The sequence below is a fragment of the Chenopodium quinoa genome, unplaced genomic scaffold (assembly GCF_001683475.1).
Source record: "Chenopodium quinoa cultivar QQ74 unplaced genomic scaffold, ASM168347v1, whole genome shotgun sequence".
NCBI classification, from domain to species: domain Eukaryota; kingdom Viridiplantae; phylum Streptophyta; class Magnoliopsida; order Caryophyllales; family Amaranthaceae; genus Chenopodium; species Chenopodium quinoa.
Genome location: NW_018742903.1, coordinates 38,448 through 65,969, shown reverse-complemented (window position 1 = coordinate 65,969; position 27,522 = coordinate 38,448). Strand labels below are relative to the sequence as shown.

Below are 27,522 nucleotides of genomic sequence, written 5' to 3'. Positions count from 1 at the left end.
CAATAATACTTATTTGTTTTGTGCACGAGCGATGCCAAGAAAGTTGATAAAATTTTAATACAACATTTTTACTCGAATGTTAAATACGGTCAAATAATTCGTTCTGATAATGTAGGATATTTAGATATATGATATCATATGGCTTATGTTTATATAATAGTGTACTTTTTGTAGTTTTGTTTGTAAATAGATATCTATGTTATTATTGACTTGAAATTATTTTTATTGAACATGAATTATTTCTACTAATTCTCTAAAAATTTTTTAAAATAAATTAAATAACAATGCAATTTGTATGCTGCTAGCCACACCTTCTAGCGGACAAAGTAACCTCTATAAAACTGACCGAGTAACCCCTGTAATACTAACTGAGTAACCTCTAACACTAACTAAGTAACCCCTATCTATAACATTGATTGAGTAACCACTATAACATTGACCAAGTAACCCCTATAGCACTAACGAAGTAACTCTTGTAATAATATATAGTTGGTGACACGGTTTGGCCAGCTACGTATAAAAGTTTGTGATTAAATATATTATAAATGGATCTTATTTTAAAGAACTTTTTAAAACAAATTTGATGATGGAAATAGAATTGAGTTATAGGATATTTATTAAAAGTTATGATTAATTTTAGTATATATGAAAGGATTTTTTGTAAATTACCATCCAAAAAATTGTCCACTTTTGATATAACCACCCAAAAAAAATCTATTTTAAATTACCACCCATTAAATTAAAAAACGCTTAGATCACCAGCCATTTAGAATTTTCGGTGGAATTTCCGTCAGTGGGCCCCACTTTTTTTTTTTTTTCCTTTTTTTCCTTCTATTCTCTGGCTTTCTCACTCTCTCTCCCCGATTTTTTCACTTTCCTTCTTCCTACCTTCTTCCTTTCTTCTTCCCAACCACCACCACCATTGCTCCACCTTTCACACCACCTCTGGCAACCCTTAACCCCAGCACCACCACCGAAAATCGTTGCCCAAAACAGCCCCCTGCTTCATCTCGCAACATCCATCCTCACGCAAACAACCAACCCACCCATCTCCTCCAACCCGCACAGCCACACCAGCCACCGCAAGAAGCGCAAAAACAGCAGCAATTCCCTCCACATATCAGCTGTATAAAATTAACAACTTTTGCTCGAAATTTCAAAAAACCCCCCAATTCAATTAAAATAAGAACCCTAATTTAAGAAACCCCCAATCAATTGAAGCATGAACCCTAATTTCATAAAACCCCTAATCTCCTCGATTAATTGCGGATGGGAATGTCGATGGGGTGGGAAATTTGGCTGGGGTGGAAGATGTTGCAGATGGGAATGTTGGTGGGGTTCATAATTGCAGATGATGATGTTGGTAATGGTTCATAATTGCAGCCAAGCCATCTCAATTAAATTGCCGCCAAGCCAAATGGGTAAATTACCCAACTCAAAAACTATTATCCTACACAATACCAAATTGAAATAGACAACAATGGAAAGAACAAAATCATCACAGCCTCAAAATGATTAGTACTCCGTATAACATAAGGGGGCGTTTGGTAAACGCAGAAAAAAAGAAGGGAGTAGTAGTACTGTAGTATGGTTATTGTTGTTGTTGTTGATGATGATGATGATGGAATGGTGGTGGTGGTGGTGGTGGTTGGGAAGAAGAAAGAAAGAAGGTAGGAAGAAGAAGAGTGAAAAAATCGGGGAGAGAGAGTGAGAAAGCTAGAAAATAGAAGAAAAAAAAAGGAAAAAAAAAAGTGGGGCTCACTTACGGAAATTCCACCGGAAATTCTAAATGAGTGGTGATCTGAGCGTTTTTTTAATTTAATGGGTGGTAATTTAAAATAAATTATTTTTTGGGTGGTTATATCAAAAGTGGACAGTTTTTTGGGTGGTAATTTACAAAAAATCCTATATGAAATATTAATTTTAGCGAAAAACTGGAATGTCAAGTGTCGTTGTCTCGTGGCCTAGCTGCAAGACCGGCTTTATTTATTAGTGATATGATATGATATGATAGAAGTTTTTTTTTTTTAATATGTAGGATTTTACTACATTTGTTTTAGAAATTCTTATACGTGGCAAGGCACACGGTGTGGCAAATGCAACCACTATGTGGGTTAATTCGTTAGTGTCATAGGGGTAACTCGATCAGTGTTACAACCACAGGGATTACTTTGTCAGTGCTATAGGGATTACTCGGTCAATTTTATAGGGGTTACTTGGTAAGTATTATATGGGGTCACTCGGTTAGTGTTATAAGGGTAACTTTGTTATTTTACAAGCTATCACATGGTGTAATCACAAGACGCGTTGAATTTGTTTTTTTATTGTGTATTATAAAGAAAATAAATTTTATTGATAGATAAGTTAACAATAGTATAGTGCATCATCATCACTTGAATTTCTCTTTCAATAATTTAATTAGATTACTTTATTTGAATTTGTCTGCACAAATTTGAACATGAATATTTTGTTATTGTGTAATGAACTTGGATATGCCACAATTTTTCTAAACTAAATTGAAAATAATATAGACCTTTGATTTAATTTATATGAAATTATTTAACTTATAATTCGTACAAACTTACTAGGAAGGGCGTAGACTCTGAATTGAGTTGAACCGTAGAGTCCGTAGTTTTGTGTTTTTTCTATGTAGAATAGAGATCTATTGAATCCTCTTATCGAAAATTTAAAAAGAACTCCAACTATTGTTATCATATAGAGTCAATTCTTCTTAATCAGAGTACCAACTGCACATTTAAATGTTATGAACTCTGGATCATTTGTTTGAATCTATACTACCTTCATATATAAGTAAGTGAAAATTCTGATTTTTTTTTTTTTTTTTTCTATTTAATTGTTGGTAGCACCTTCTTTATGAGCATGTTTATGAACCTATTGGTATATTCTTCCTCTTCAGGAACCCACCTTACAAATGAGAACATATAGCTTGCCTTAAAAAAATAACTCATCTAAATCACAATAAAATCTTGCACTTATAACAAATACAAGAAACATGATTAAAGATGGTAACGGATGGATCCATATCCGACCCAGAAATATAACTCAACTTGTTAATAAGACAAATAATGGATTAACTCAGTTTATTTGTTAGATGAAGAAAACATTTGCGGGAGGCAAAACATGCATGGGTTTTCTCATAGAGTCATGGTGTGTGGTGAGATTTGACCCAGGAGAAATAAATCCTCTATTAAACCGGTCAACGAAAGATACAAATATGACAATTGAGATTGGACAGCATTTCTAGGCACATTAAATTTAAATGCTTGTCTTATTTTATATTATCAAATGTCTACAAAGCAACATGCCATGTATCACAATTATTTTTCTGATACAGAAAAAATACTCCATCGGTCCAAATTTAATGTATGCCAAGCCCCATTTTCTTCGTTGGATCTTTAAATTGTGATTAATTGTTGTGATCGACTCCATTTATGGGATTAAGACTTTGATTGATTGATTGAGATATAATGTGAAACCTTGAAAAAAAGAATTATTATTTTTAAATAAGGATGGGTTTTTGCCGGAAATAAAATGGGACAAATCATCAAATTTAATATAAGGGAAATTAGATAAGTGTACTAACTAAAATCGAAACATCATGACAAAGAGAATATCAATCAATTTATGTTGATTGTCTAATATAATCAAAATAAAGTATTCCGTCACTACTACATTTTTTATCTATTGCAACCCTCAAATCCGTTGCATTAGATGTCATAATCCGTGGCATTAGGCCTAATGCAACGGCCATGTACCGTGGCATCTGATGGCGTTGCAGTAAGTCTAATGCAACGGCATATGACATCTAATGCCAAGGCATCAATGATCCGTTGCATGATCAACACCTGATGCAACGGCAACATTATTGCCGTGGCATTAACTATAATACCTAATGTCACGGTTTCTTATACCTAATGCCACGGTTCCCTATACCCTAATGCCAATAATAATAATAATAATAATAATAATAATAATAATAATAATAATAATAATAATAATAATAATAATAATAATAATAATAATAATAATAATAATAATAATAATAATAATAATAATAATAATAATAATAATAATAATAATAATAATAATAATAATAATACAATTATAATCAAAAAAAAAAATTTAAAAAATCAGAATTTATTAATATAAATTAAAAGTTTGTACATTGTTATCTATAAGAAAAATTACAAAATTAAATTATCACTAGTTAAACTAAGAAAAAAACAATTAAAATATTAAAACTAAATCATTTTGTCCCCCAAACCATATTTTCAGCAATTGTTTGGGCTGCAAATATCATTTCTTTCTCCCACTCCTCCAATTTCTCAAGTAAAGCAATTCGGGAAGCACCTTCTTCAACTTCAGTATCCACCTATTTTACTAGTACTTGATGATGTTGAATGCTGCTGGAGCTCTTTGCAGCTCAGGGTTCAAAGTTTCCTTAATCGAGTCCAACTCCTGTCATAGCAATCGTTGTTGTGCTCAAGCAATTGTTTACACCTACATCATCCTAAATATAGGTCAGTTCGTTCTTTTCGTCGAAAACTAATTAGCTCATGAATATTATTAATTGCAAGCTATACCAGTAAAAAAAATAAAAAAATAAAAAAATAAAAAAAAAAAGACAAAAATCAGTGTAGTCAATTCCTTACAACCTGCATATATCAAATAAAACCCAAAAACCTTATAAAAACATAATCCAATTTCAAGAATTCAAAATCACAAAAAGATAAACATCCATCATTCCTCTTTTCTCATATATAATTCAAGCAGAAAAAAAGAAGTAAAAAATAAACTTGAAGTTCCGAAAGTTTATTCGTGTACCTGCACGCTGTTCAATAACCATATTATATACTTATGATAAGCATCATTAGAATAACAATAATCTTTCTTTAAGGAGGCTAAACATAATCATATACTTACAGGTTTTTTATTCTCTCTTAATCTGTCACTCCCTCTCTCAAATGACTTAGACAAGAGTGAGATATTATTCATATTTAATTAAAAACAATCGAACAACTGTATTATTTGCACACCCACCAGCCTAAGATCCAAACTCCAAAAGCCACCTTCTAGGAAGGGTTCTTTTAGAGCTTGAACCAGACAAAGGCTCCCTGACCTCAAAGGAAGGGAGCTACCCTCAAGGAAGGGCACCCATGTCCTGAGGGACGGTACAAAAACAACCACTCCAAAGTCCAAACACCAACAAAAACAAGCAAAACCAAAACAACCAAAGATACACCAACATGCCAATACAAAACAACAAAATAAAATATCAAAAAAAACCCAACAAAGCTGACAGCACTAACTGACAGAAGAGCACCAGCAGCAAGAAGAGCAGGCATAGGCAGCAGCTAGAGCAGTAGCAACAGCAAGAAGAACAGGCAGAGGCAGAATCTAGAGCAGTAGCAGCCCAGCAGCAAGAGCCACCCCAAAAGCAACACAAAGCAGGTGGCAGCAGCTCCCTACAGAAACAGACTCAAGGCAGCAGGAGAGCCCAGCAACACCACCATAGTACCCGCAACAAAAAATAGACTTACATAAGCTAATAAGAAAAGGGGCTTATGTAGGGTTTCAAGAGTTCAGAGACTCTTAAAACAGAAGGGTTTTCATGAATCATAACTCGTTTCCTACAACAAATTAAAGCATTTAGGCAACCTTTTATTAAATAGTAGCACAAATTGGGGCATCGCTGCTGTTTTCGATGAAACCCCCTATCTGAAGCTTTTCCTTACAAAATTTTCCTCAAAATATCTAATGCTTCAACCTATTTAAAAGGCAGAATACTTTGGATTCGTAAGTCCTTCCTTTAAAATACGTACATTTAATCCTTTAAGGCTCTGTGTTTTATTGCCTTTTTATTATTAAAAGACTAAACTAAAACATATCTACTGATTGAACTTATCAAAACTGATTTGCACAGATTAAACTAGTTTTCACTAATTAAATCTGATGCTTATTGGTTAAAAATGATGTTCTCTAAATTGATGAGTTGAGCACAGTTTACAGATAAGTATTGGATATTACAAGTTTACAACTAATTTAAATCGGATGTTTACAATGTTTACTTTGCCTTTTTATTATTCGATTTAAATTTGGCACTTTACAACTTAAAACTACCAAACATTGTAAAGTAGTTTTAAGTTTAAGAGAACAGGGCTTAGAATGAATATCACTACATCAGATGTTCATTACCTCACAAACATTATTTGGCAACATCCAACCAAAAACTAGCAGCAGCCAACCAAAAACAACAAGCTAAGGGGGAAAACATCAGGGCAGCAGGCAGGGGAGGGGGAAAGACAACAATAACTAACAGTAGGGCAACAGCCACTGTAGAGGCAGCGTCAATAATTGAACAACACACAAAACATCACAGTGACAATAGCTTAACAATCACCATAAATCGACCCTAACCGACCATCTACTGCCCCAAAAAACACCTCAACCCAATTAAATCCTAACCCAATACACAACAACAATAGATAAACAACAACAACAACTAACCACACGTATCAACAACCACAACATGCTGGATCAACAACAACTACTACTAACCACACTATAGCCTAAACAGCATAACACACATGCTGTTTCAACCACAACAACCATGATTAATTCTAAATAATAAATACCAACTCTGTCTTATTACTAATAGCCATATCATAATACAATAGCAACAACAATAACACATGAACAACAACAACAAAAGAACAACAGCAAATTGGAGAAATCCTCCAATAGGAATTTCTCATACTCTTATTGGAACAACAACAATTAGGGAGAGCAACTAGGAAGAGCAAATTGGAACAACAGCAATTAAGGAGAGCACATTGGAAGTACAACAACTTGGAACAACATAACTTTCTCATTCTCTTAATACTATAATTTTTTATGGAGAGCAAATTGGAATACAACAGGAATTTCATAATACATGAACCAACAACAACAAAAGAACAACAATTTCATAATTTCACAATTCGAACAGCAATTTCATAATACAACAACAACAACAAAAGAACAACAGCAACAACAATAACACCAACAATTATCCATCCTGCCAGTAACCTAGGTTACTGGTATACAAGCATGATTAATTCTTCCACCACCTAAACAGGACTCTAAAAAAAAAATTTGCATAAAATGAACTGAGTTAGGGTTTCATAGAAACAATTACCTACACCAAAATTAAGCCTGTTTAAGGAGCTCAGAGGGGGGACTCCAAGTTCACATCATCATCATTGCAAGTGATTTTGTAAGGAAGTGATGACCAGACCCAGAACCAAACCCTAATTCCTCGTTTGCGCCCAATTGTCTTTGCTGAAAAAAACAACATTATGAAATACAAGGCTCATTAATTTAACAAAATCCCATAAATGGCACAAAAAAATAATACTAATTACTAATTATTTTCTTGCCAATACACCACAAATCAATAAGAAAGTAATCATAATTCAAGATATTACAAAATGAAAGCTTCCTATTATCACAAATCAAGATAATCAGCACTCGAATTCAACATTGCAACTAATTTCGATCTATAAACCATCACTTACAGCAAAATCAACCCAAAATCTACCATTAATGCCGCATAAAAACATAATAAAACCCTAAAAACACGACAAAATGGAGCAAACAAGTAGCAATTTGAACAAAATTTCCACAAAATCTCGTCAATTAAATTAAACATAGTAATTGTATGAATTCACAAACAATGAAGAAAATTAAGGATCTAAAGTTTGAATTGGAAAGGAAATAAACCTTAAGCTGAGAAAGGAGACGAGTGGAGGTGTTGAAATCATTGCGAACAGAAGCAGCTTAATTTGAAACGTTCGAAGCTCTGGGAAATCTCAGTGAATTCAGGATCTATTGTTACTGAATTTGAAAATTTCTCTCTCCTCTTTTCTTCAGTTTAAATCTCCGGCAGCAGCAACAATTCCATCAACTGTAGACAGCAGCTCCGAGTACTCGAGGAAGCTGGGCTATGGCGAGCGAAAACATTGACGGTTTATCATTTGCCTAAATTATAACAGTGAACCTCCTCATTTGCGCCCAATTCGTCAACGGAGGTGGTTTTGGAGTGGTTCCGTGGTGGAACCCTAACCCTAACACCACCATGTGTGGTGTTTCACCCTCAAAAACAAAGCCCTTAGAATTTTTGAGTAATTGTCCTCTTAGAATTTGGAAGTAGTTATGGAGAATTGGGGAAAATATGAGAATGTGGAAAATGGAGAAAATGGGAAGTACAGAGTGAAAATTGGGGAATATGTTGTTCAAAAAAATTGGGCAAAAAAATAGAGGGAAGTACTCCGCGCGTTTCTAAATTTTTCATCATACAATACACTACCGTGGCAATAGCTCCTTTTTTTGTTAAAATAGCAAGGTTAATGCAACGGTTCTTTAGAGTCGTGGCAATAGCTCTACCTCTAAGAACATTAGTGTTAAATCCGTGGCAATAGCCTACTCTATTGCAACGGCAATTAAAATACCGTTGTATTAGCCTTTAATATGCCGTTGCATTTGGTCAAAAATATAGTAGTGCGTGGAAGTTATCAATGTATCATACTAAGAAATGTTTCGTACATAACAACACTACAAATTAGTCCGCAAGAAAAATGGGGCAAGATAATGATTTTTAGAGGATGATGGAATTATTTTCTCTGCTTTTTACAGTTGGCAAATATATTTACTAAGGCATGGAGAAATCAACAATTTGAGTTTCTCCATTGCTAGTTGGCATGTAATATGCATGCTCCAATTTGAGGAGGGAATTTTAAGTCTGTATTACTTCTTTTTGTTTCAAATTAAATGTCTCATTCAATGCAACATTTTGACTATAGATTATAAAAAATTGATATTTAAAAGCTACCTATACGTTGAGATGATTTTAACATGTATTCACATGAGTATTACTTTTTTTATAGATATAAATCACTAACGTAGCCCAAGTGAATTATGTGAATAAGGCAAAAAGTATATTACCAATTTAAAAAAAAAAAATATGATGGAACAAGTGAAGTAAAATTTACATAAACTACATCCCTGATTACCAATTAATATTACTCCATTTATCCCTATTTTTTGCTCCATTTGACTTTTCATAGTTTTTCAAGACGCTTGTTAAAACGTAAATATTTCCATTTCTGTAAGTGTAAAAATTATGAAAATTTGATATTAATAATTTATACAATAGATTAATCTAAAAGATAAAACATGACTATATTATGATTTAAAAATTAATAATTTATGGTCAAAGTTATTAAAAGTTGACCCAAATATTGATTATGGGGTAAAAAAAATAAGGATAAAGGAAATAAGAAAAAACACTAGTACTAATCTGGATTGATCGGCACATTTGTAAGATAAAGTTGACCCCATAAGTCTTTATAGGAAGCAAACTACTTCGTATGGTATTCTCTCTCTCCCTCCTTTAGAATCAAGCTAGCTAAGTTTATTTCTCAACCTCATTTTACAAATAACCAATTTTAGAGAGTTTTATTCCGTGCTGATAATTCTCTCTTCTATTTTTCGCCGTTTCTGACATTTTCGAGGCTGTTGATGTTATCTCTTTCTCCCTAATCTTTAGAGATTACGTCTTATCATCATAAAAAACAACTCATTCTTTTTCATTACCTCTTCAATGGCAACTCTAGTCGCACGACAAGGCCGCCATAGACAACTTTACGAGGACAATCGTCGTCTTGTTTCCGGGTATGTCATAGTTTTCGCATCAAATCAATTTGTTTCTTTATTACACCGAATTCGTAATTGCAAATATCTCTTTTTTATTCTCGATAAAAAGTTATTCCCTCACGATAACCATAGAACGAATGTTAGTTATTTCTGTTTTGACGGTGATTGTCATATTTATAAGACGCATTTAGAGATTCGTTAATGATGCGATCTAATTTTTGTTGGATTAGAGGGGCTAAATCTAGATTCTATATGTTTTAAAGTTGTAGATGGTTTTTTTTAACTGTTTATTTCCGTGTTCGCTTTTTGTTTACCGCGTAGTTTCGGTACGTTATTGTTGAATTAAACGTTGGTGAAGGACGATGCTCCTTCCTCGTCCCTTCTTTTTGCTTTGGGGGCAAATTGAGAGAGTTGACTTGTCATGATTAAAATAATGATAACACCTTTAATGATTGTAAGAGGGTAATTATCTGTCTATTCGAATGGGCTTCTTAAAATTGGAACGATAGATTCAACGTAATCTCTATACGCTATAATGACAATATGAATTGAGAAGAAACAATGATGATTACTCGTCCCAAAAAAAATTGATGTTGGAATATTATATTAGAAATGAAATAATTGAATAAGAAACACTGGTATTTCTTCACTCCAAAATAGCTAGTAGTCCATATATTCCCTATTAATTAGAGAAAGTTATGTGCTAGACAGTAGACATACACAATCATATATTCAAATGTCACAATCTAAATGGTTGGGATTAACACTCTAAAGAAAAGTAGTATTTAATTTGAGATAATTTTACTGTATACATCAATGATTAATGACAATAACAAGCATTCAAAATAGTGTTAGAATACTTTAGAGAAAATAAGTTACATGTATATTGTGAATAAAAACCTTGAGTTTTTAACTTTAATGGAAAAGAAAAATACAAACAAATATGAGATGAAAATAGATAGGAAAAAAAATATGTATACATGCAAATATGCAATATTGTAATTTTAAATTGGTCGACCAAGCCATTTATTCATAAAGTATTTTATATTTCTACCTAAAATTGCTGATCATCCTCAGAATATATTTTAATTTTCGATTCGTTTCGAAATACTCGTTATACTTTCTTATGCTTCTTTTCTCATTATTAATTGAAAAATATCCTAAAATTCCTATAATAGTATTATGAGACAAAGAATACATTTTTTCATTAGATAATTCATTAAGGGGAGTAAAAAGTAAATAGAAGTCCAAATCAATCAATATACTTATAGAGTTCATAGAAAAATAACGTTCATACTAATTTCTCATATTGTTATCCACATCAATTTTCTTTTCCTTTACTTCGTTATCTGCATGGACAATACTGAGTAGTTTATATAAAATGACTAGTCTCTTACTTTTAATTATAATTTGTAAAAGATAAGATTGATTATTTTAATTTAAAAAAAAACGGTGACTAATCTTCTTTGTCGTTTACTTTTGTTAAGAATTAAAACAGTGCAATCGATTGAAGATTAAAATATGTAACGGAAAAGTTTATGATGAGACAAAAGAAATTAAAAAAGAAAATATTACACTAAAGTTAATTTGCAATTCTCTTAAATAAATGAAAATCTAGAAACAAGGCAAACAACACACATTGACAATTTGTCCTTATCCTATGGTGTTGTCTTTTCCATAATAAAACTTTCATTATTGTTATTTATTTTGTTGGGAGTTTTCTGTGACACAATATGTACATTGGTGGTATTGTGGTCCCCTTTAATAACTCCTATTTGATAAGGATTCATCTCAAACCATACGCTCCTTTCGTGGTCTACTCTTTTCCACTAGCATTAGATATTGTGTGTGTGTTTTTAATTTTTGACATGGTCTTCATTGGTAACCTGTAGCTTTCCGTTGTTGATTGGGTCACTTGACTTATTCGTTTAGTTAGTTTGTTAGTTGTCCAATTTAGTTGTGTATGTACACAACACAGTCATGCGCGTAAACTCTTCAGCTTATCAAAACAAATTTCAAGGTTATTAAACGCTGTTAAAGTCCATACATGTGTAAATATAAGGTAAAAGTCAAGGCTATTAAGATTAACTTCATTTCACTAAGTTAAGGTGAAGATAACAAGCCATGCATTTGATTGAAAAGAATTGTTAATTGTTTAGGTGTTTATGTGCCAACGAAACACCATTGTAGCAAGGAAATAGTTGCTTCAACTAAATTTGCACTCAATTCTTAATCGAATTAAAACTTAACCAGCAGTAGCAGAACCACCTTAAAGCCCTGAATCTACTTACTATGAAAAAACAAACCCACTTAATAATGTTTGAATCCATTCAATAACAAACCATATATTACATGAATTTTTCATTAAAATTAGGTAAATATTTCATTAAAAAAAGCAGTATTTATATTTTCCAAATTATTATGGTAGGGAAAACTAAAACCTCAATAATAGTCACCAAAAATTTAGTTGAGAGGTTTGAAGAGTTGACAACAAGAGATTGATGAATCAAAGATTGATGTCGGAAATCATTAAATTTGTGCGTGGGAAAATAAAAACCTTGGGCAATGGGGCCGTTTACTTTAGCATATTGGTATTTGGTAGTACTGATTTCAGTATGAATTTGAATTTCACACCCTTTTGCATGTGCCTTAACGTGGCCTAGGATCCAATAATTTCCATTCGAATATCTTTTTTTTAATAGGATGTCTTAATCGGGCAGGTTTTCTTTTCTTTTTATTTTATTCTTTTCTGATTTTGTATGTCAAGAAATTAGTTAGGAAATTACCAGTAGAGAGACCATTAAATCAAGATGATACGAATCTTTCTTTAATTTATTTAGGTTGGAAGGATCTTTAATTTATTTAGGTTGGAAGGATCAAATTGAAGAGCTTATATATTATACTTCCTGCGTTTTTGTTATTATTGTGTGAGTGTGTACGCAATATATTAACTTTTGTTACTCGTTATGTATAATTGCGACTATTAATTAACACACACTCATGGAGCTCGAATTTCTCCTCACAAAGTCATAACAATGTAATCATACTAATTTTGTATAATTCGAATGTTAAAATTGATTTTTACTTATCGAGAGTTTTTATATATTCATTTACAATAACTTATCAGTTAGGATTTAATGGCTTCGAATAACATTGGTTTCTTTTATTGGTGTAACAGATGTATTCCTTATAGATTAAGAGACGGATGTGAAGATTGTGAATGTAACAAAGAAGATTCTTTAGAAGTTCTAATGGTATCATCACCAAATCGCCACGATCTTGTATTTCCAAAGGTATGCCTCCTCTGATATCCCTTTTGAGTAAGATAAAATCCCATTAAATGGAGAAAAAAAAAGGGATTGAACTTAAGTAAAGTACTTAAAGTGAGCTTATGTCTTATTGCTTGTTGTTTTGTGGTGTAGGGAGGATGGGAGAATGATGAGACTGTGCATGAAGCTGCATGCCGCGAAGCCTTTGAAGAAGCCGGAGTTAAAGGAAACCTAAATGTAAGGCTCTGCTTAATTCGCCTTACTCAGAAAGCGGCTCCCCTACATTATTTGAAAATGTTAATCCGTTTGTTAAAAAAGTAATTTTTAAGAGACTAATAAGGAGTACTAAATCAGTTTCCTTTCCACTACTTTGTAGATCTATAAAGCCTCTTCTTGCTGAGAGTGAGGGATAGGTTAAGTGGTTAGAGTTTCCCTCCCGATTTCAGGAGATCTTGGGATTGATTCTCACCCTCGCCCTTGTGACTCTCATGTAAAATAAAAATAAATAAAAATTAAAAAAAAAAAAAGGACTCTTCATGTTTTTGTATTTAAAGAAAAGGTCAATTATTATGTTTTACTCATAGGAGTGTATATCTAGCTGTGGTCGAAGATAATCACTTTGTGCTTAACTGCTTAACTACTCCTCAACTTACCTATACCTTCTGTAACTTGTTGCAGATGACGCAATTGGGTGTTTGGGAGTTTCGTAGCAAAAGCAGGCAAGCCATAAGCAGCATTGAAGGAGGGTGCAGGGGTTATATGTTCGCTTTGGAGGTTACTGAGGAATTCGAGACTTGGCCTGAACAAGAAAACCATGGTCGACAATGGGTAAGAATCTGATGTGTTTTTTTCAACTTCACCTTAGTCATTTCTACAATTACGTAAGACAATTTCTGTTCTAGTGCTCATCGTCTTCCTATTGATGTTTACAGTTGAACATAAGAGAGGCATTTCGACTCTGTCGCTATGAATGGATGAGGGAGGCATTAAGAGCGTTCCTCGAACTGATGGACACCGATAGGCAGCAGCCAAAGCCAACGAACAACCAGTTGGGTAGGGATCCCAATGTCACTCTTGCTGCAGCGTTAATGCCAGATCGCCAAGTTGCTAAGACTACACCTGCAAATCGACCTTTAAATTCAACTGCGGTTATTGCAATAGCATTTGCAATTGTAACACCGTGATTAGCTTCTCCAATTAATGTGTCATCAGGCATCTTTTATTGATTTCTTTGTGACTAGTTCCTTGGGAAGATAACAATAACTGTACAAAAGAAGGAACTAGATTTTGAAGGAATCATAGTGTTTCTTAGGGATGTTAAATCTTGGGAGGTAGGTGCACAAGATGTCAAATTTCTCATCCATATCACTGCCTTTCACGTCTTGTAGACGGGGAGAAAAAAACAAAGAAAAAATGTTTCTAAGTCATCATGTTACAAAATTTCGACTTTCTCAAACATAAATAGTTAGCCTTCAACTTGATGCATCTTACACTTCTTGGCATTTTAGAAAATTTCTGCCATAGCAATCTGTAATGCTTTCAGTCCTTGAACAGATAAAAATTCGCCAATAGTATACTCCGTATTCTTAATATGTATAAAGCATGAAATTTCGCACTAAAGCCAAACATATCTAAGCAACGGAATAGGAAGCACAGCCTTTAACTTCATTACTGCGATAGTCTACAATTTACAGTAGAAAAATCACTATAAGACCAAGTCAGTAAACACATGCCTATTAAAAATTGGATAAATAGAAAGCGAAAAAAATTCAACCTATTCATCCTTCATCTCTGTATGTAAATCAAGCTAATCAGGAACTTTCTAGCATGGAAATATTAAACAAAAATATCTACCACCTACAAAATTCTTCTGACCCCTTCATACTTCAAGGAGATATTCCTGGAATATGAGGAACAAGAGGTTTGGGTTCCTTAACTTTATCAACCAATATAGCTTGAGTTGTTAGAACAAGCCCTGCAATAGAGACAGCATATTGCAAGCCACATTTCGTGACACGGCTTGGGTCAATGATACCAGCATCAATGAGATCTTCGAATCGTCCAGCCATTGCATTATATCCAAATCGCCAATCAGAAGTACGTATCTTATCTACTACTACTTCCCCATCAACCCCAGCATTCTCCGATATAGATTTGGCAGGTGCAAGAAGTGCCTGAAATTTGTAATTAACCAACCACCTTTAGCAATGAATGGCTTTTTGGACTTTCTCACATCAAAACTAGTAACAAAAGACAGAAGACAGTCGTATGAAATATTAATGATAGAAATACCAAATATTACTTTCAGCAGAATTCTCAAGAAGACTAGTGAGCAAAACCAGAACAATATTTGACCTGAGTTTTTTTTTTTTTTTTTTTACTTCATGTTTTCACAAAATTATAATCAAGGTTAAATCAAAAGACACAGCCTGACTGGCATATCTACAAAATACCGCACCGACTGAAATTTACCAGCTAGTTGAAAGTTTATGTAAAAAGCTCAAAATCACGTGGGTCCAAGGGTTTTAAATCATTATAATATAGCTCTCAAAGTTGATGAATAGACAACTACATTAACACACACGGGCAACAAGAACTGCAGCCAACAACAGGAAAGTTTACTAATGTTGGGATTTTTAACAAAAGCAATTTTCATAGTCTGAGGCAATGTTCTAGGGTTACCAAACTCTCAGAAAGGAAAGTTATCTGGATACTTTCTTATTGCGGGGTTGATAAACAGCAATGGGAGTAGAAACACGATAACTTCCCAATAAAAACCCATGCCCTTGTCGATAACTTTCTTCTTTTACTCTACACCACAACCCTTCTCGATAACTTTCCCCTCGCATAATTCTCAACATTAAAACATTCAACATTTCATGCACATAATAACACAAGCAAGATCATTCATCATTTGCAAAGCACTGTCAATGTCACATGTTGACAGGCACAAATTCATAGGGAATTATTTTCCTGCCAAACAGCAGTGAGCCAGTGAAGATGCAGCTTCACAGCCATATAAGTAATCTCTAGCCCAAACTGTCTTCTAAGTTGAAAAGGTAAGCAATAGGTATGTTAAATTTACCAGCCTTACCATTAATTTACAGACTGTCCTGCATTTCTGTTCCCAATCTAAGCTACTTAATTTCTACACTCAACAACCCATTTGTCCCATAACGAGCCCTGCTGGAGAATATACCTCTCAAAGGTCTCAACTCAATGTCCTATTCAATTGCATCCAATATCCATAACGCTTGCTTCAACTCAGCTTTGTTTTAAGCCAATACCTCAAGTCCCAACCTCTTGCCTGACTCAACATATTTCATTCCAACCAACAAGAGACACTATGGGTGGTTCATGTATAACAAACCACAAAAAAATTCCACGCAAAGTACTTGTCTCATTTAAAACAATTACTTGCAAACAAAAACGTAAGCTCCCAATTTCTGCACCCAAAAGATAACTGCAAGTTTGAAGTTTTACACCAACATATGAAAGAAGCCCAACCTTGTTGTCACCTGGTCCATAAATCTAATAAAAGGAATGCCATCAGTTAAGAACCCCCTCTTAAAACGGTTAAGGGTAGAAGAAAACCAAAATCCATATATGGAATGTCTTCTCGAGTGATACCAATAGCATGAAGAATTTGCCTATCACTACTCCCCACAATATCCTCTAAATCCCTGCAAGCACATTTCCACACACCACATACACCCATTTATAGGAAGGAGATCATCAGCAGAAACTTAGATGTATCAGATTAACCTCTTACGACTAGGAATTATATTCAAAGTCACTACAGACAGCAGTAAGCTACTGAGGACATGCATACACAGCACAGAATAGACCGGCCCATAGTGTCTTGTATAACAAACCTCTTACGACTAGCAAATGCATCCTCTTGCCTTAGCTTGTGCTTCCCATGAAATTCCCCACATAATCGCCATATATATCCATAAGAAATGATGGAAAAGAAGCATGGTCCTACATGAGATGACAAGATGAACAAAAAATATAACGGACCTTATGATTAAATGTACACAAATCAACCCAGCATCATCCCCCATCCCCAGCCGGTAACGCTCAGCCTCCCCCACCCCGGCCCTCAACGCCCGCCTCCACCTCTTCTCTTTCCCCAAACCCCCAAAATTGGAGGTTCAGTTTTAATGGATTTTAGTTTTTTTTTTGGTTCTTTTGCAATTTTGTTGGAGCTTTTGATTTTGTATGGATTTATTTCGTGAAATTAATGAGTTAAAACCTTTGATAATGATTGATTATTGCCTTTGATTGTTTTTGTTGCAATTATTGTGATATTTTGGATGAAAAATCTCGAAACTTGAAGTTGTTTTGTCAATTTGTTGATATAATTTGTGGGAAAATTCGTTTAGAACTGCAAAAAATGAAAAAGATGCATTCTTATAGCTAGTTCAGTGATTGAAGAGAAAGTGTTGTTGAATGTCAGGGGACAATCACCCCAAATGCTTAACGTGCTGCTAGAATTTGAGTACTCGCAGTGTTTGATCCTTGGTTGCTTGATCTGTGTAGTGGTATTGGATTATGCTAAATGTTGCTTAATCGCCGGTGGTTCAACGGAGATTTGCCGAAGATGAGAGAGAATACAGTGATGAATCAAGATGAAGTTAAGGTTGAAATTGCTGGAGGAAGTAGTTTCGAACATTATTGAAGTAATAGTAGCAACAATGATGATTCTTCTGGTAATTGATGGAGGGGATGGGGCGACAGCATTGAGGGAATTGAGGGGAGGTTGGGGCAGGGGGAGGCTAGGCGTCGCCGGGTGGGGTCGTTGTCGGCAGGGGAGGGGTGGGACTGGTGGCTGGGAGAGGGGTTGGTTTTTTTTAAATAAAATATTTTTTAAAATTATTTAATTATTAAAAACTTAAAAAAACTAACCATGGTTAATTTTTTTTTATTAAAATGATGATTATATTTGGTAATCAATAATACAATGTTACCAAAGATAATGAAATTTTTGGCTTTTAACCAAAGATAAAAAAAAAATAAAAAATAAAAAAGAAAGTTGGGTATTACCAAAGAGAATTTCCCAAAAAAAAAAAAAAAAAAAAAAAAAAAAAAGCTCCTTCAAATTCCTAGAAGGCGCTTGTCATCTAAGACACAAGATCTACTTCAATTCCCTAAAGATGCTTTCAAAAAATGAATCTGTACACCATACTACACACGAGAAAAGCCCGTGATTGGCAAGGAGCTATTATATGTAAGAGCTTATCTGCCTAGTTGATGTCAGCTAATTTTTTCATTTTATATTTGAGGTTTCTCAATAACGATCATGTGAAGAGCTTCTATGATTTCTGGATATAAAAAGAATATAATGATGAAAAATGATTACATTAATAGATACAGGAAACTGTTAAAACAAGATCAAATTTACTGCAGATCCTGAATAGAATTCACAATTTCACACCAAACAAATAAATAAATATGCAACAAAATGATCAGTAAAAGAGGAAAATATCCACAGAGAAAGGTGATAAACAGGAGGTTATACTTGTAGAGCATTTTTAACTATATTAACAGGCTAACGTTAGTCAAAAAGACTGAAAGCGAGTAGCTGGAGCAATACCTTTCTTATTATGTCAGCTCCGATAAGTTCATCCATATCTTTCCAGGAAGATGTAATTGTGGTAATCTCTTCCGAAAGATGGACATAAGTTGCACCACCGCCAGGAACAATTCCTTCATCCATGGCAGCAAATGTGGCATTTTTTGCATCCTCAATTCTAAGCTTACGATCCTCAAGTTCTGTCTCAGTGTAAGCTCCAACCTGAATTTGACACAAATTACTTGATCATCAAAAATAATTCATTGTATAAACTAAATATTAGAGCTTCATAATACATCCAGGATAATACGATACATAGATATAATATGGTTTGCATCAATTTTAAGTATCCTATGCTACTACACTGGTATTGGAATGAAATGTCCAGACTGAACACGTTACATGCCAACTTCTGGCCTAAGAAAAATATTGAATATTTATTGGATAATTAACCTCGGTGAAAAATCAATATTGTTATACTAAATATTGCTTTTATAAATCAAACTTATTCACTTAAGAAAAATGATATGGAATTACAACATTATTTTCATAGAATATCTCAACCATGAAAAGAGAAAAAAATGCAATGATGTTTCAGTTTCCAAACAAACACTATTCAATAGAATTGCCACTTGATATATATTGTGAGCATGGAAAGCATTAAGCTTAAGTGACAATCAAACAAGACTTGCTCTGATTTTATTAAATACATGAAAAGCATTGAGGATAGTGATAAATGGAAAGCATTGAAGATAGTGATAAACAAGACTTGCTCTGAGTTTTGCAAATGACTAGGAATCTTGCCTTTTGGGCACTTAGTTATTCACATCTTGTCAAAAAAGCTTACCCATAATCGATGTAAGCCTCTTGTAGAGAAGGTCACAAGCAAAGCTCAACATTATCCTGCTAGCTTACTTTCCTATGCTGGAAGAGTTCAGTTGATAAAAGAGTGTTTCATATAGCATGCAAAATCTTTGATGCCAACTCTTTATTCTTTTTAAGAAGGTTCTTAAAGAGGCTGAGTGAGACAAATTGTTGACTTTTTTATGACTGGAGAAGTAACTGCTACTAGGAAAGCTTTTTTTGCTTGGGAGGTGTGTTATCCTAAGTCAGATGGTGGCTTAATGTCAAGAATCTGTATTAGTCAAACACAGCTTTTACAAAACCAATTTGAGCTTTAAGTTAAAACACAGAGAAACAATGGGTTTGATGGGTGCAGAACTATTAGATTGAGTCCACTCAGGGAGCCTCGACTCCAAGAAGATTCTGACAAGCAGGGACATCACAGATATGTGCTGAGGTCGGACTCTTTGGGACAAAATACAGAAAAAGTCAGGGATTTGCTTTACTGAAAAGTGCTGTGGAAGTTAATATTGTAGTGTTGTTTTCTGATTGATTAGCACTACAGGACTGATTAGCCAAAGCAAATAAATTTCAAAAAATGGAATGTGCAATATTCTGGTGAGTTACAATGCTACATGCACTTATGCTGCTAAAATTTCACAAAAAAAAAGATAAATAATTAAAAAAAATTAAATAAATAAATAAATAATAGACAAGTGCAAGAGTGTGTCTAGGAACAACAAATTCTTGTGGAGGATAGGTGGAATAAACTGCAATAACTTTACAAGATTATTCCTATGTAGTGCCTTTGTGTACAGAGTGAGGGGTCATTTTTCTATTATGCGAGTTTCTTGATGAGCTTGTGTCTGCAATATTTCAAAGCTGATCACATTGTATAATTGTTGAGCATTTTTTTTGACTAATTTTGTGCCTGTGGATTCAGACTTCAGAGTTGGTAACTGTTTTGAACGCACATGCTCATCTAAGAAAGGGACACTGGTTTTTGTTTTCTTGGCTACTTTTATCAGGGTTAGTCCTTAATATGTTTTACTGTTTCTTTTCACTTTAAATAAGACCAAAGCCCGTGAGGTGTTTCCTAGCAGGTAATGGGTTTTAATACAGATGCCATTGTTGTGTACTATCATTACTTGTTAGTTGTTACCTAACACAAGTCAAAAGTATCAATTAATTAGCACAACCCTAATGAATACACACTAACATCTACTTACCAACCTTAATTACTGCCACGCCACCAGAAAGCTTAGCAATTCTCTCAGCAAGCTTCCTGGAGAGATGAGAGCTCTCTGTTTCAGCTAAATCCTTCTTAATCTGCGAAATCCTTGCTCGAATTTCAGCTTTTGTGGAAGGGTCTGAAACAATAGTGGTGGAGTTATTTGTTATAGTCACTTTTCGAGCTACACCAAGTTGGTCAGAGGTAGCATCTCTTATGCTCAGACCCAGATCCCCTGACAAAAAATCACCACCTGAAACCAACATGACAAGAAATATTACTTCAGAAATAAGATTAAGCATTGATAAGAAGATACTGTTCCAAGAACAGTATTATATGTACAATTCTGCTTGCGTTATTATGCCCTGATACATATCAAATACAATAGAGTGGGAATTAAGGCTATGAACAATGGAGGATACTATTAATCATCTAGAATACTACATCGAAGTATTCAGGCTTCAGCATTAGAAATATAAATGCGTTTCCTCTCATCTAATCTCATTGCCATTCTCCAACTCAGATGTTGAATTGAATTGTACCCTACCTCTGGATTTCCATACTGGAGCCACAAAATTGTTAAAGAAATATAAATATAATCTAAGGTGGTCATGTAAGAGAAATTGACAGAACCTTTAAAAATCATACAAATGTGATGTGGACATGAATAGAATTGCTTGCAAACGTTAGGACTTAGGAATCACATTCAAAGACATTTCTACTCATCATTTACCGCAATGCCTAAATTATAGATTAAATGGAAATTATAAGAGGTCATTTAACAAGATTTGCCCAAACCATATATAATTACAGAGCCAAGTAACAAAATTAGCAATTTAATTTTTGTACTTATTGTTGGAACATGCTTTGTTGAGCTGAGTTATTTTCATCAAACCAAACTCAAACATGATTATTAAGGTCAAGGTGAGTTCTAGTTCGAGAATGGATTAGGTAAGATTTAATCAAGCCAAGCCCAGCAAAGTTAAGTTAGGTTTGGCTAGGTTCATGACCAGCCCTAATTACAATTAAGACGGTAGGTTTATGTACTTTTACCTGTCATGAGAGCAATATCTTGTAGCAAAGCTTTTTTGGCATCCCCAAACCCAGGACATTTGACAACAGCTGCTTTGACAAGTCCTTTGCTTTTATTTACAATCAGTGTTTCCAATACTTGATTTGAGATATCCTCAGCAATGATCAGTAACGGTACACTTAGTTGAGCAGCCTTTTCTAACAAGGGAACAATTTCTTGCAGTGTTGATATTTTTTGATCAGTTACCAGAACTTTTGCATTATCAAACTCTACTATAGATTTGTCCTGATTTGTAACAAAATGAGGTGACATATATCCCTTGTCAATCTGTGAAAAAAAGCAATTGATCATTAAGAAAGAACAATAACTGAAGTTAATAGAATTCAAAGATGTACATATCAAGACTCGAGATATAACTATCCTTCAACAGAAATAGCCCAATTAAAAATAAATGCCAAGAAAAGCAGCACTTAGTGAGAAACGTCGTACTTATTTTATACATTTGTAAACGATAGACATTTCTCACAAAACTAACAAGATCCCACATGACTATGTATTTTCCAACATATAAATCACAAAAGATGATTGAAGAGGAGCATGTGTGAACAGTGTAAACTTCCAACCATCTCATTTAAAAAATAATGGAAGAAGTATATTGCCAACAACACAATTTGGGTATGTTTGATTTATAGGTTTCAGTTCTTCTAGACAATCCAAGAATCTAGCTACAATGAAATATAAGATGCAAGAATTCATTCCAGAAGCCGGTTTAATTTGAAAAGTGGTTGCGCTCAATACACAAGTTCCATAGTTTTTCTTGCTTAAACAAGAGAAGATTTTCTTATTACTCCCTCCATTTTTTTAAGTACTCTTTGGGACTTTTTGCACAATTCATCTGACCTACTTTAATGTTAGTGATTTATACATTTATTATAAAAAAAAATAAATAAATAAATAAATAAAAAATAAAAAAAAAAAGTCTAGTTGGAATCTTCTCAATGAATACTTTATTAAAATTCAATTGTTATAAATTATACTTATTAAAAATAAAGATATAATTGGTCAAAGTCCAGTATCGACATACGTGCCCGGTCTAAATGGAACACATAAATAAAAACAGAGGGAGTGCCAGGAAATAGCCTATAACATTTAAGGCCATACGGGAACATGACAAAAGAACCATGACTTTTAGCTTTGGTACAGTGTACTTCATGAAGGCTCATGAGATCAAAAGGCTTACCAATATAGGTTGTAATAATTTTCGGTGTTCAATACAATAAATGTTTGAGTGAACAATCCCAAAACTTTAAAAACGATTTTTTTGGGTTCTTGAGTTGTTTTGTAGGCATGATATAGAGAAATGAATTTAACCTTTAAATTTTCAACATGATGCTAAATTTAAAGATATGAACTTTGATTAGGTATCAAAACCAACCAATCACAATTCCAGAACTAAGATAAATAATCTAACACCATACCACACCACACCACACTCCCCCCCCCCCCTTTTGTAAGTTAATATTTTCCTAAAATCAATCAATCCTTTCATCATTGACTTCATCACGTATATGCAGAGTTACACACACACTTCTAATTTCTTATATCATAAAAAACCCCTATTTACCACTTGATACAGCCCTAAAACGATAGATGTTTGACTGAGATTGATTTTGGAGCCTTTCTGGCAAATCAGGCCACAAGTAGCTCAATAGAACACATGTACCCATGTTGAGTTCCAGCTAACTGGTTGAAAGTCTGATCCCATGCCATCTTAGGAGCACAGAGGCCACTAAATTGGTGCTGATTTCTACTATTGTATTTTGCTCCCACTGAGACAAAAGAGCCCTTCACAGGAATGCTGACAGACATTAGTGCTGACTGCTAAGTTCTTTGTTGCCTCTCAAACCTTATTTAGAGCTCGAAATTTCTCCCAATTGACCCAAGAATCTAAGATCATCTCCAAAGCCAATCAAACCTTATTTTCCCAACACTCATTTGATCAAGGCACCTTAGAAATGTGCCAATAACATGCAGAAAGAAGGGAAAAAGAAACACAAATATGCCTCAAATTTTTAACCAAGAACGCAAGAATTTTTATTTTGTTCAATGTTCAAAATTGAGATGAACATTCCTACATCAAACATTCAAACCCTCTCTCGTAAACATACATTCCCTTAAATTTCTTAAGGCAGAAACCAAGTATGAGAACACTTCATTCATTAAGACTTTTAAACTTTTGAACTTTAGAACCTACTTGGAGAAAAGAAATATCCTTCAATCAACAAGCTCACTCTGTCCTAACGAACCAAATACTTCAATGATGAGACACCACGAGATCCCCACTTGACTTCTAAATCAAGCTCCATGTCAAGCTCCATCACTCCAAACATTCTTATATCTTTGATACACATACGAGGCAGGAGAAACATGATAGCCAATAAAGGTTGCCAATATAAAGATAACCAATATAGGTTGACCATCAACACAAGAGGATGCTATTCATCATATCACCCGTATTCAAGAAAAATGTTTAAATTCTCAATGCATTCAAGCATTCAGCCATGGAAGAAATTTATAATTCATGCATTGCAACACTTGCCCCAAATTTATGACATAAATCAAAGCATTCACACTCAACACAAGTTGCTTTAACAACATTCCTCACTAAATGAAGTTCAAAATAAATAAGAGACATCTGCCGGAGTACAATTAAGCTTGAGATGCATTGATCAAAGGTAGAGGAGTGGGCGAACTAGGGAGAAGTTAAGCGAAGATCAATAAGGTTTCTCTTTCTCTCCTTTAAACCTCCGCCACTTTTTGGTTTCATAATCTAGATATGCCAAGGATCAAACACAAATTTGTGTCCATGTTGTGTCACACTCAAATTATTTCTATGCCAACATAACAGGGCCTTAAGATCTAATTGAAAGTCAACCAACAATCAAGGAGGGGTAAAAGCAGCTTGATGTTTATGAGCATGGGTAAGATGAGGATTTTGGGAGAGCTGAGAAGAGCACACAAAGGGGAGGGTTTCAAGAGCTGGGAAAGAAATGGAGCAAATCTCCAATTCTCAACACAACTGTTCATGCAGTCGCAACAACATTCCCGTCTCCAAGATTTTTTTCTATGCATGTGACCCATGAACACACACAAAAAAGAGAGAGAGAAGAGACTGGTGCACCAACAGCCAGCTATCCAGCTTATCACTCCTTGCATGAAACTGGTGCACAGAACATTTATTTATTTTGGGCCATAAAATACAAAAAATGAAGCAGCACAGACCTTCATTCCTTCTTCCACAATTATGAAAGTTTCAGAAGTTGAGGATGACTCAATAGAGATAACACCATCAGCCCCAATCTTGGCAATGGCTTCAGCAAGAATGCTCCCAACAAAGTCATCATTTCCAGAAGAAATTGAAGCCACAGCTGCAGGCAACATGTATAAGTTAATATTAAAACATTTTCAAATTGTAAATATATATACGTAAAAACTTTGAAAACATTCACCTCGTATATCATCTCTCCCCTTGACAGGTATACTACGCTTCTTCAAAATTTTGACTAGTTCTTTAACAGTCTTTTCCATTCCTCTTCTTAAACCACTAGGGTTAGCACCAAATGTAATAGCTAACAACCCATATTTTATCATTTCTCGAGCTAAAATAATTGCTGTAGTTGTACCATCACCGGCTGCATCATTCACCTTAGATGCGACCTGTATGCACACTAAAATGCATGCCATATACTATTACCAGAACAGAAATAACTACAAAGCGTAAAGAATCAAACCAAGCAACTATCTATCACCTCTTGAATAAGCATTGCCCCTGCATTCTCAATTGAATCTGCAAGTTCTATAGCCTTTGCAATTGTAACACCATCATTAATTACTTTCAAACTTTTTGAATCCGAAAGAATCACATTACGCCCTGAAAAACATAGCATTAATTGGAAATCAAATTAACTTTATTTGGTATAATCTACAAATAGGCAGGATCAATTCATATTACAAGAAATCAAATTCGTTAATTGAGGCATATGATGATACCAGTTCACATGCTTCCTAGCTAGTCGTTTTTACTCCTTTAGACAATTTACAAAAGTTCCATCATCTAATCCCTTGAGCAAATCAAGGCGAATATGTGATGATCACTATGAATAAAGAATGATTTGAAAACCAATAATTAACAAAAGAAAAGCATAATGCCTATCTGACCAATTCTCCTTTTCTCACCAAGCCTTAGTTAACCCACTAGTCATTTTCTCCTTTCCTTCCACCACTCACATGCCAAACAGGCCTCTATGCTCGTGACACCAATATGTTCTTCATGGCCTCCTACATCAACCAATAAGATGTCCGTACTCAAATAACTCAATACATCACACCTAAGTAGAGAAATAGCATATTACAATCTAGGCAAGCTTGTAACAATTATAATCAAACAACACAATAGGAGATACCAAGAAAAGTGTCCCTCAATCTACTTATACTAATTCTAGATACCGGAGACTACATGATTACCAGAATTGAATATGCTACAAGATATGAATTCTCCCAAGGCTGTTACACTTATTAACAACACAACATGGTAACACGTTTTTGCTGAGCTAACAATATTAGTATTTGATATAAGAATGTCTAGTCTGTTAAGCTGAATTGTATTCACTACTTATGAACAAACATATTGCCCTCTACATATCCTAATGTCAACTATTAGGACATGGTTAACGATGCACGAGGCAACCCGCCAAATGCTGTACAATGTAACATTGGTCCCTCAAAAATAATAACCACCAGCTTTCACTTCTCATCTCATGAGCATAATGGCATCAAAACACAAACCCGAAAGAGTTAACAAGAAGCAAATTGATAACAAGACACGGAACCTAAGGTAATGTAATGTAAGTATACCTCTGGGTCCTAAAGTCACTGAAACAGCATCAGCAAGCTTATCGATACCGGTTTGTAGAGCCTCTCTACACTTCGTATCGAAAACAATCCTCTTCGGCCCAGCTCTTACAACGAAACTGTTTCTCAGACAACCGGCCCGTACCTGAGCCAGAGCAGGAGGGGCAGCCACTTTGGAACCAGGGAGAAAAGGTCCGGTGTTACACTTCCATCCTAACATTATAGAGTTGTATGCAAATTCCTGCAACACATTAGCAACAAAAATTGACTCAATTATCAAGTTAAGCTCCGAAATTCACATAAATTCTTTCCGCTTAAGAATATCAACAAAAATAGTTCGTTATAATGTTGCATAACTTCAGTAAAAACAACCAATGGTTCAGTAATCCACTTTAGAAGAACCCTAAATTTAATTATACTGAATTAAATTAACGATAAACCCTTTATAGGAAAATTGATATTCAAAGATTTCCAAAAAAATAAACGTAGAAGACATCTTACCTCAGAAGCTGCTTCAATGGTAGGGAGAAAGCTCAGAAGCTGCTTCAATGGAAGAGAGAAAGGGAGTGATAGATAGAGAGGTGCAAGCGCAACGTAACAGTAAGCTCAAACGAGGGAAGGTAGGTTTTTTTTTTTTTTTTTTTTTTAATACTTTGAAAAATTGGTTTTATTGAGTTGGGATTTTCACTATTCATGTGTTATCATTGAGATTATCCACTATTTATATGTTATCGCGGACTTTTTTTTTTTTTTTTTAATAAGCTAGAGTCGGGATTAATATGTTGTTAGATTTGTCATAATGTCTACTAATATAAATTAATTTTTTTTCATAATTTTACTAACCTCTAATTAAAGATATTAATAGAATTAAAAAGAACTTATTCTCTCCTCCTTCCTCACTCCAAAACCCTAGCCTTCATTGTTGAATTCGAAGTCTATCGGT

The 27,522-nt window shown here is 34.2% G+C and overlaps 2 protein-coding genes and 1 long non-coding RNA gene across 4 annotated transcripts; 1 reads left to right on the top strand and 2 right to left on the bottom strand.

Moving 5' to 3' along the window:
- Positions 1–4,189: 4,189 nt before the first annotated feature.
- Positions 4,190–8,397, bottom strand: LOC110727172. Its single transcript, XR_002512490.1, has 3 exons — positions 7,783–8,397; positions 7,199–7,341; positions 4,190–5,486 (listed from the first exon to the last, which is right to left on the bottom strand). It is a non-coding gene; the product is annotated as an uncharacterized LOC110727172 (long non-coding RNA).
- A 975-nt stretch (positions 8,398–9,372) lies between these two features.
- Positions 9,373–14,473, top strand: LOC110727171 (nudix hydrolase 12, mitochondrial-like). Of its 2 annotated transcripts, none has more exons than XM_021906727.1 (5): positions 9,373–9,732; positions 12,893–13,007; positions 13,137–13,220; positions 13,662–13,811; positions 13,916–14,473. In XM_021906727.1, exons 1-5 carry the CDS (start codon positions 9,662–9,664, stop codon positions 14,165–14,167), a joined length of 672 nt encoding a protein of 223 aa, XP_021762419.1. In that variant the 5' UTR covers positions 9,373–9,661; the 3' UTR covers positions 14,168–14,473. The 2 variants fall into 2 exon arrangements, with proteins under 2 accessions (XP_021762419.1, XP_021762420.1); XM_021906728.1 differs by lacking the exon at positions 9,373–9,732 and adding an exon at positions 12,469–12,751.
- Positions 14,474–14,615: 142 nt separating this feature from the next.
- Positions 14,616–27,282, bottom strand: LOC110727170 (chaperonin 60 subunit alpha 2, chloroplastic-like). Its single transcript, XM_021906726.1, has 9 exons — positions 27,081–27,282; positions 26,583–26,820; positions 25,478–25,599; positions 25,178–25,385; positions 24,951–25,096; positions 21,689–21,995; positions 20,638–20,888; positions 18,583–18,783; positions 14,616–15,157 (listed from the first exon to the last, which is right to left on the bottom strand). Exons 2-9 carry the CDS (start codon positions 26,797–26,799, stop codon positions 14,870–14,872), a joined length of 1,740 nt encoding a protein of 579 aa, XP_021762418.1. The 5' UTR covers positions 26,800–26,820; positions 27,081–27,282; the 3' UTR covers positions 14,616–14,869.
- Between the last annotated feature and the right edge of the window lie 240 nt (positions 27,283–27,522).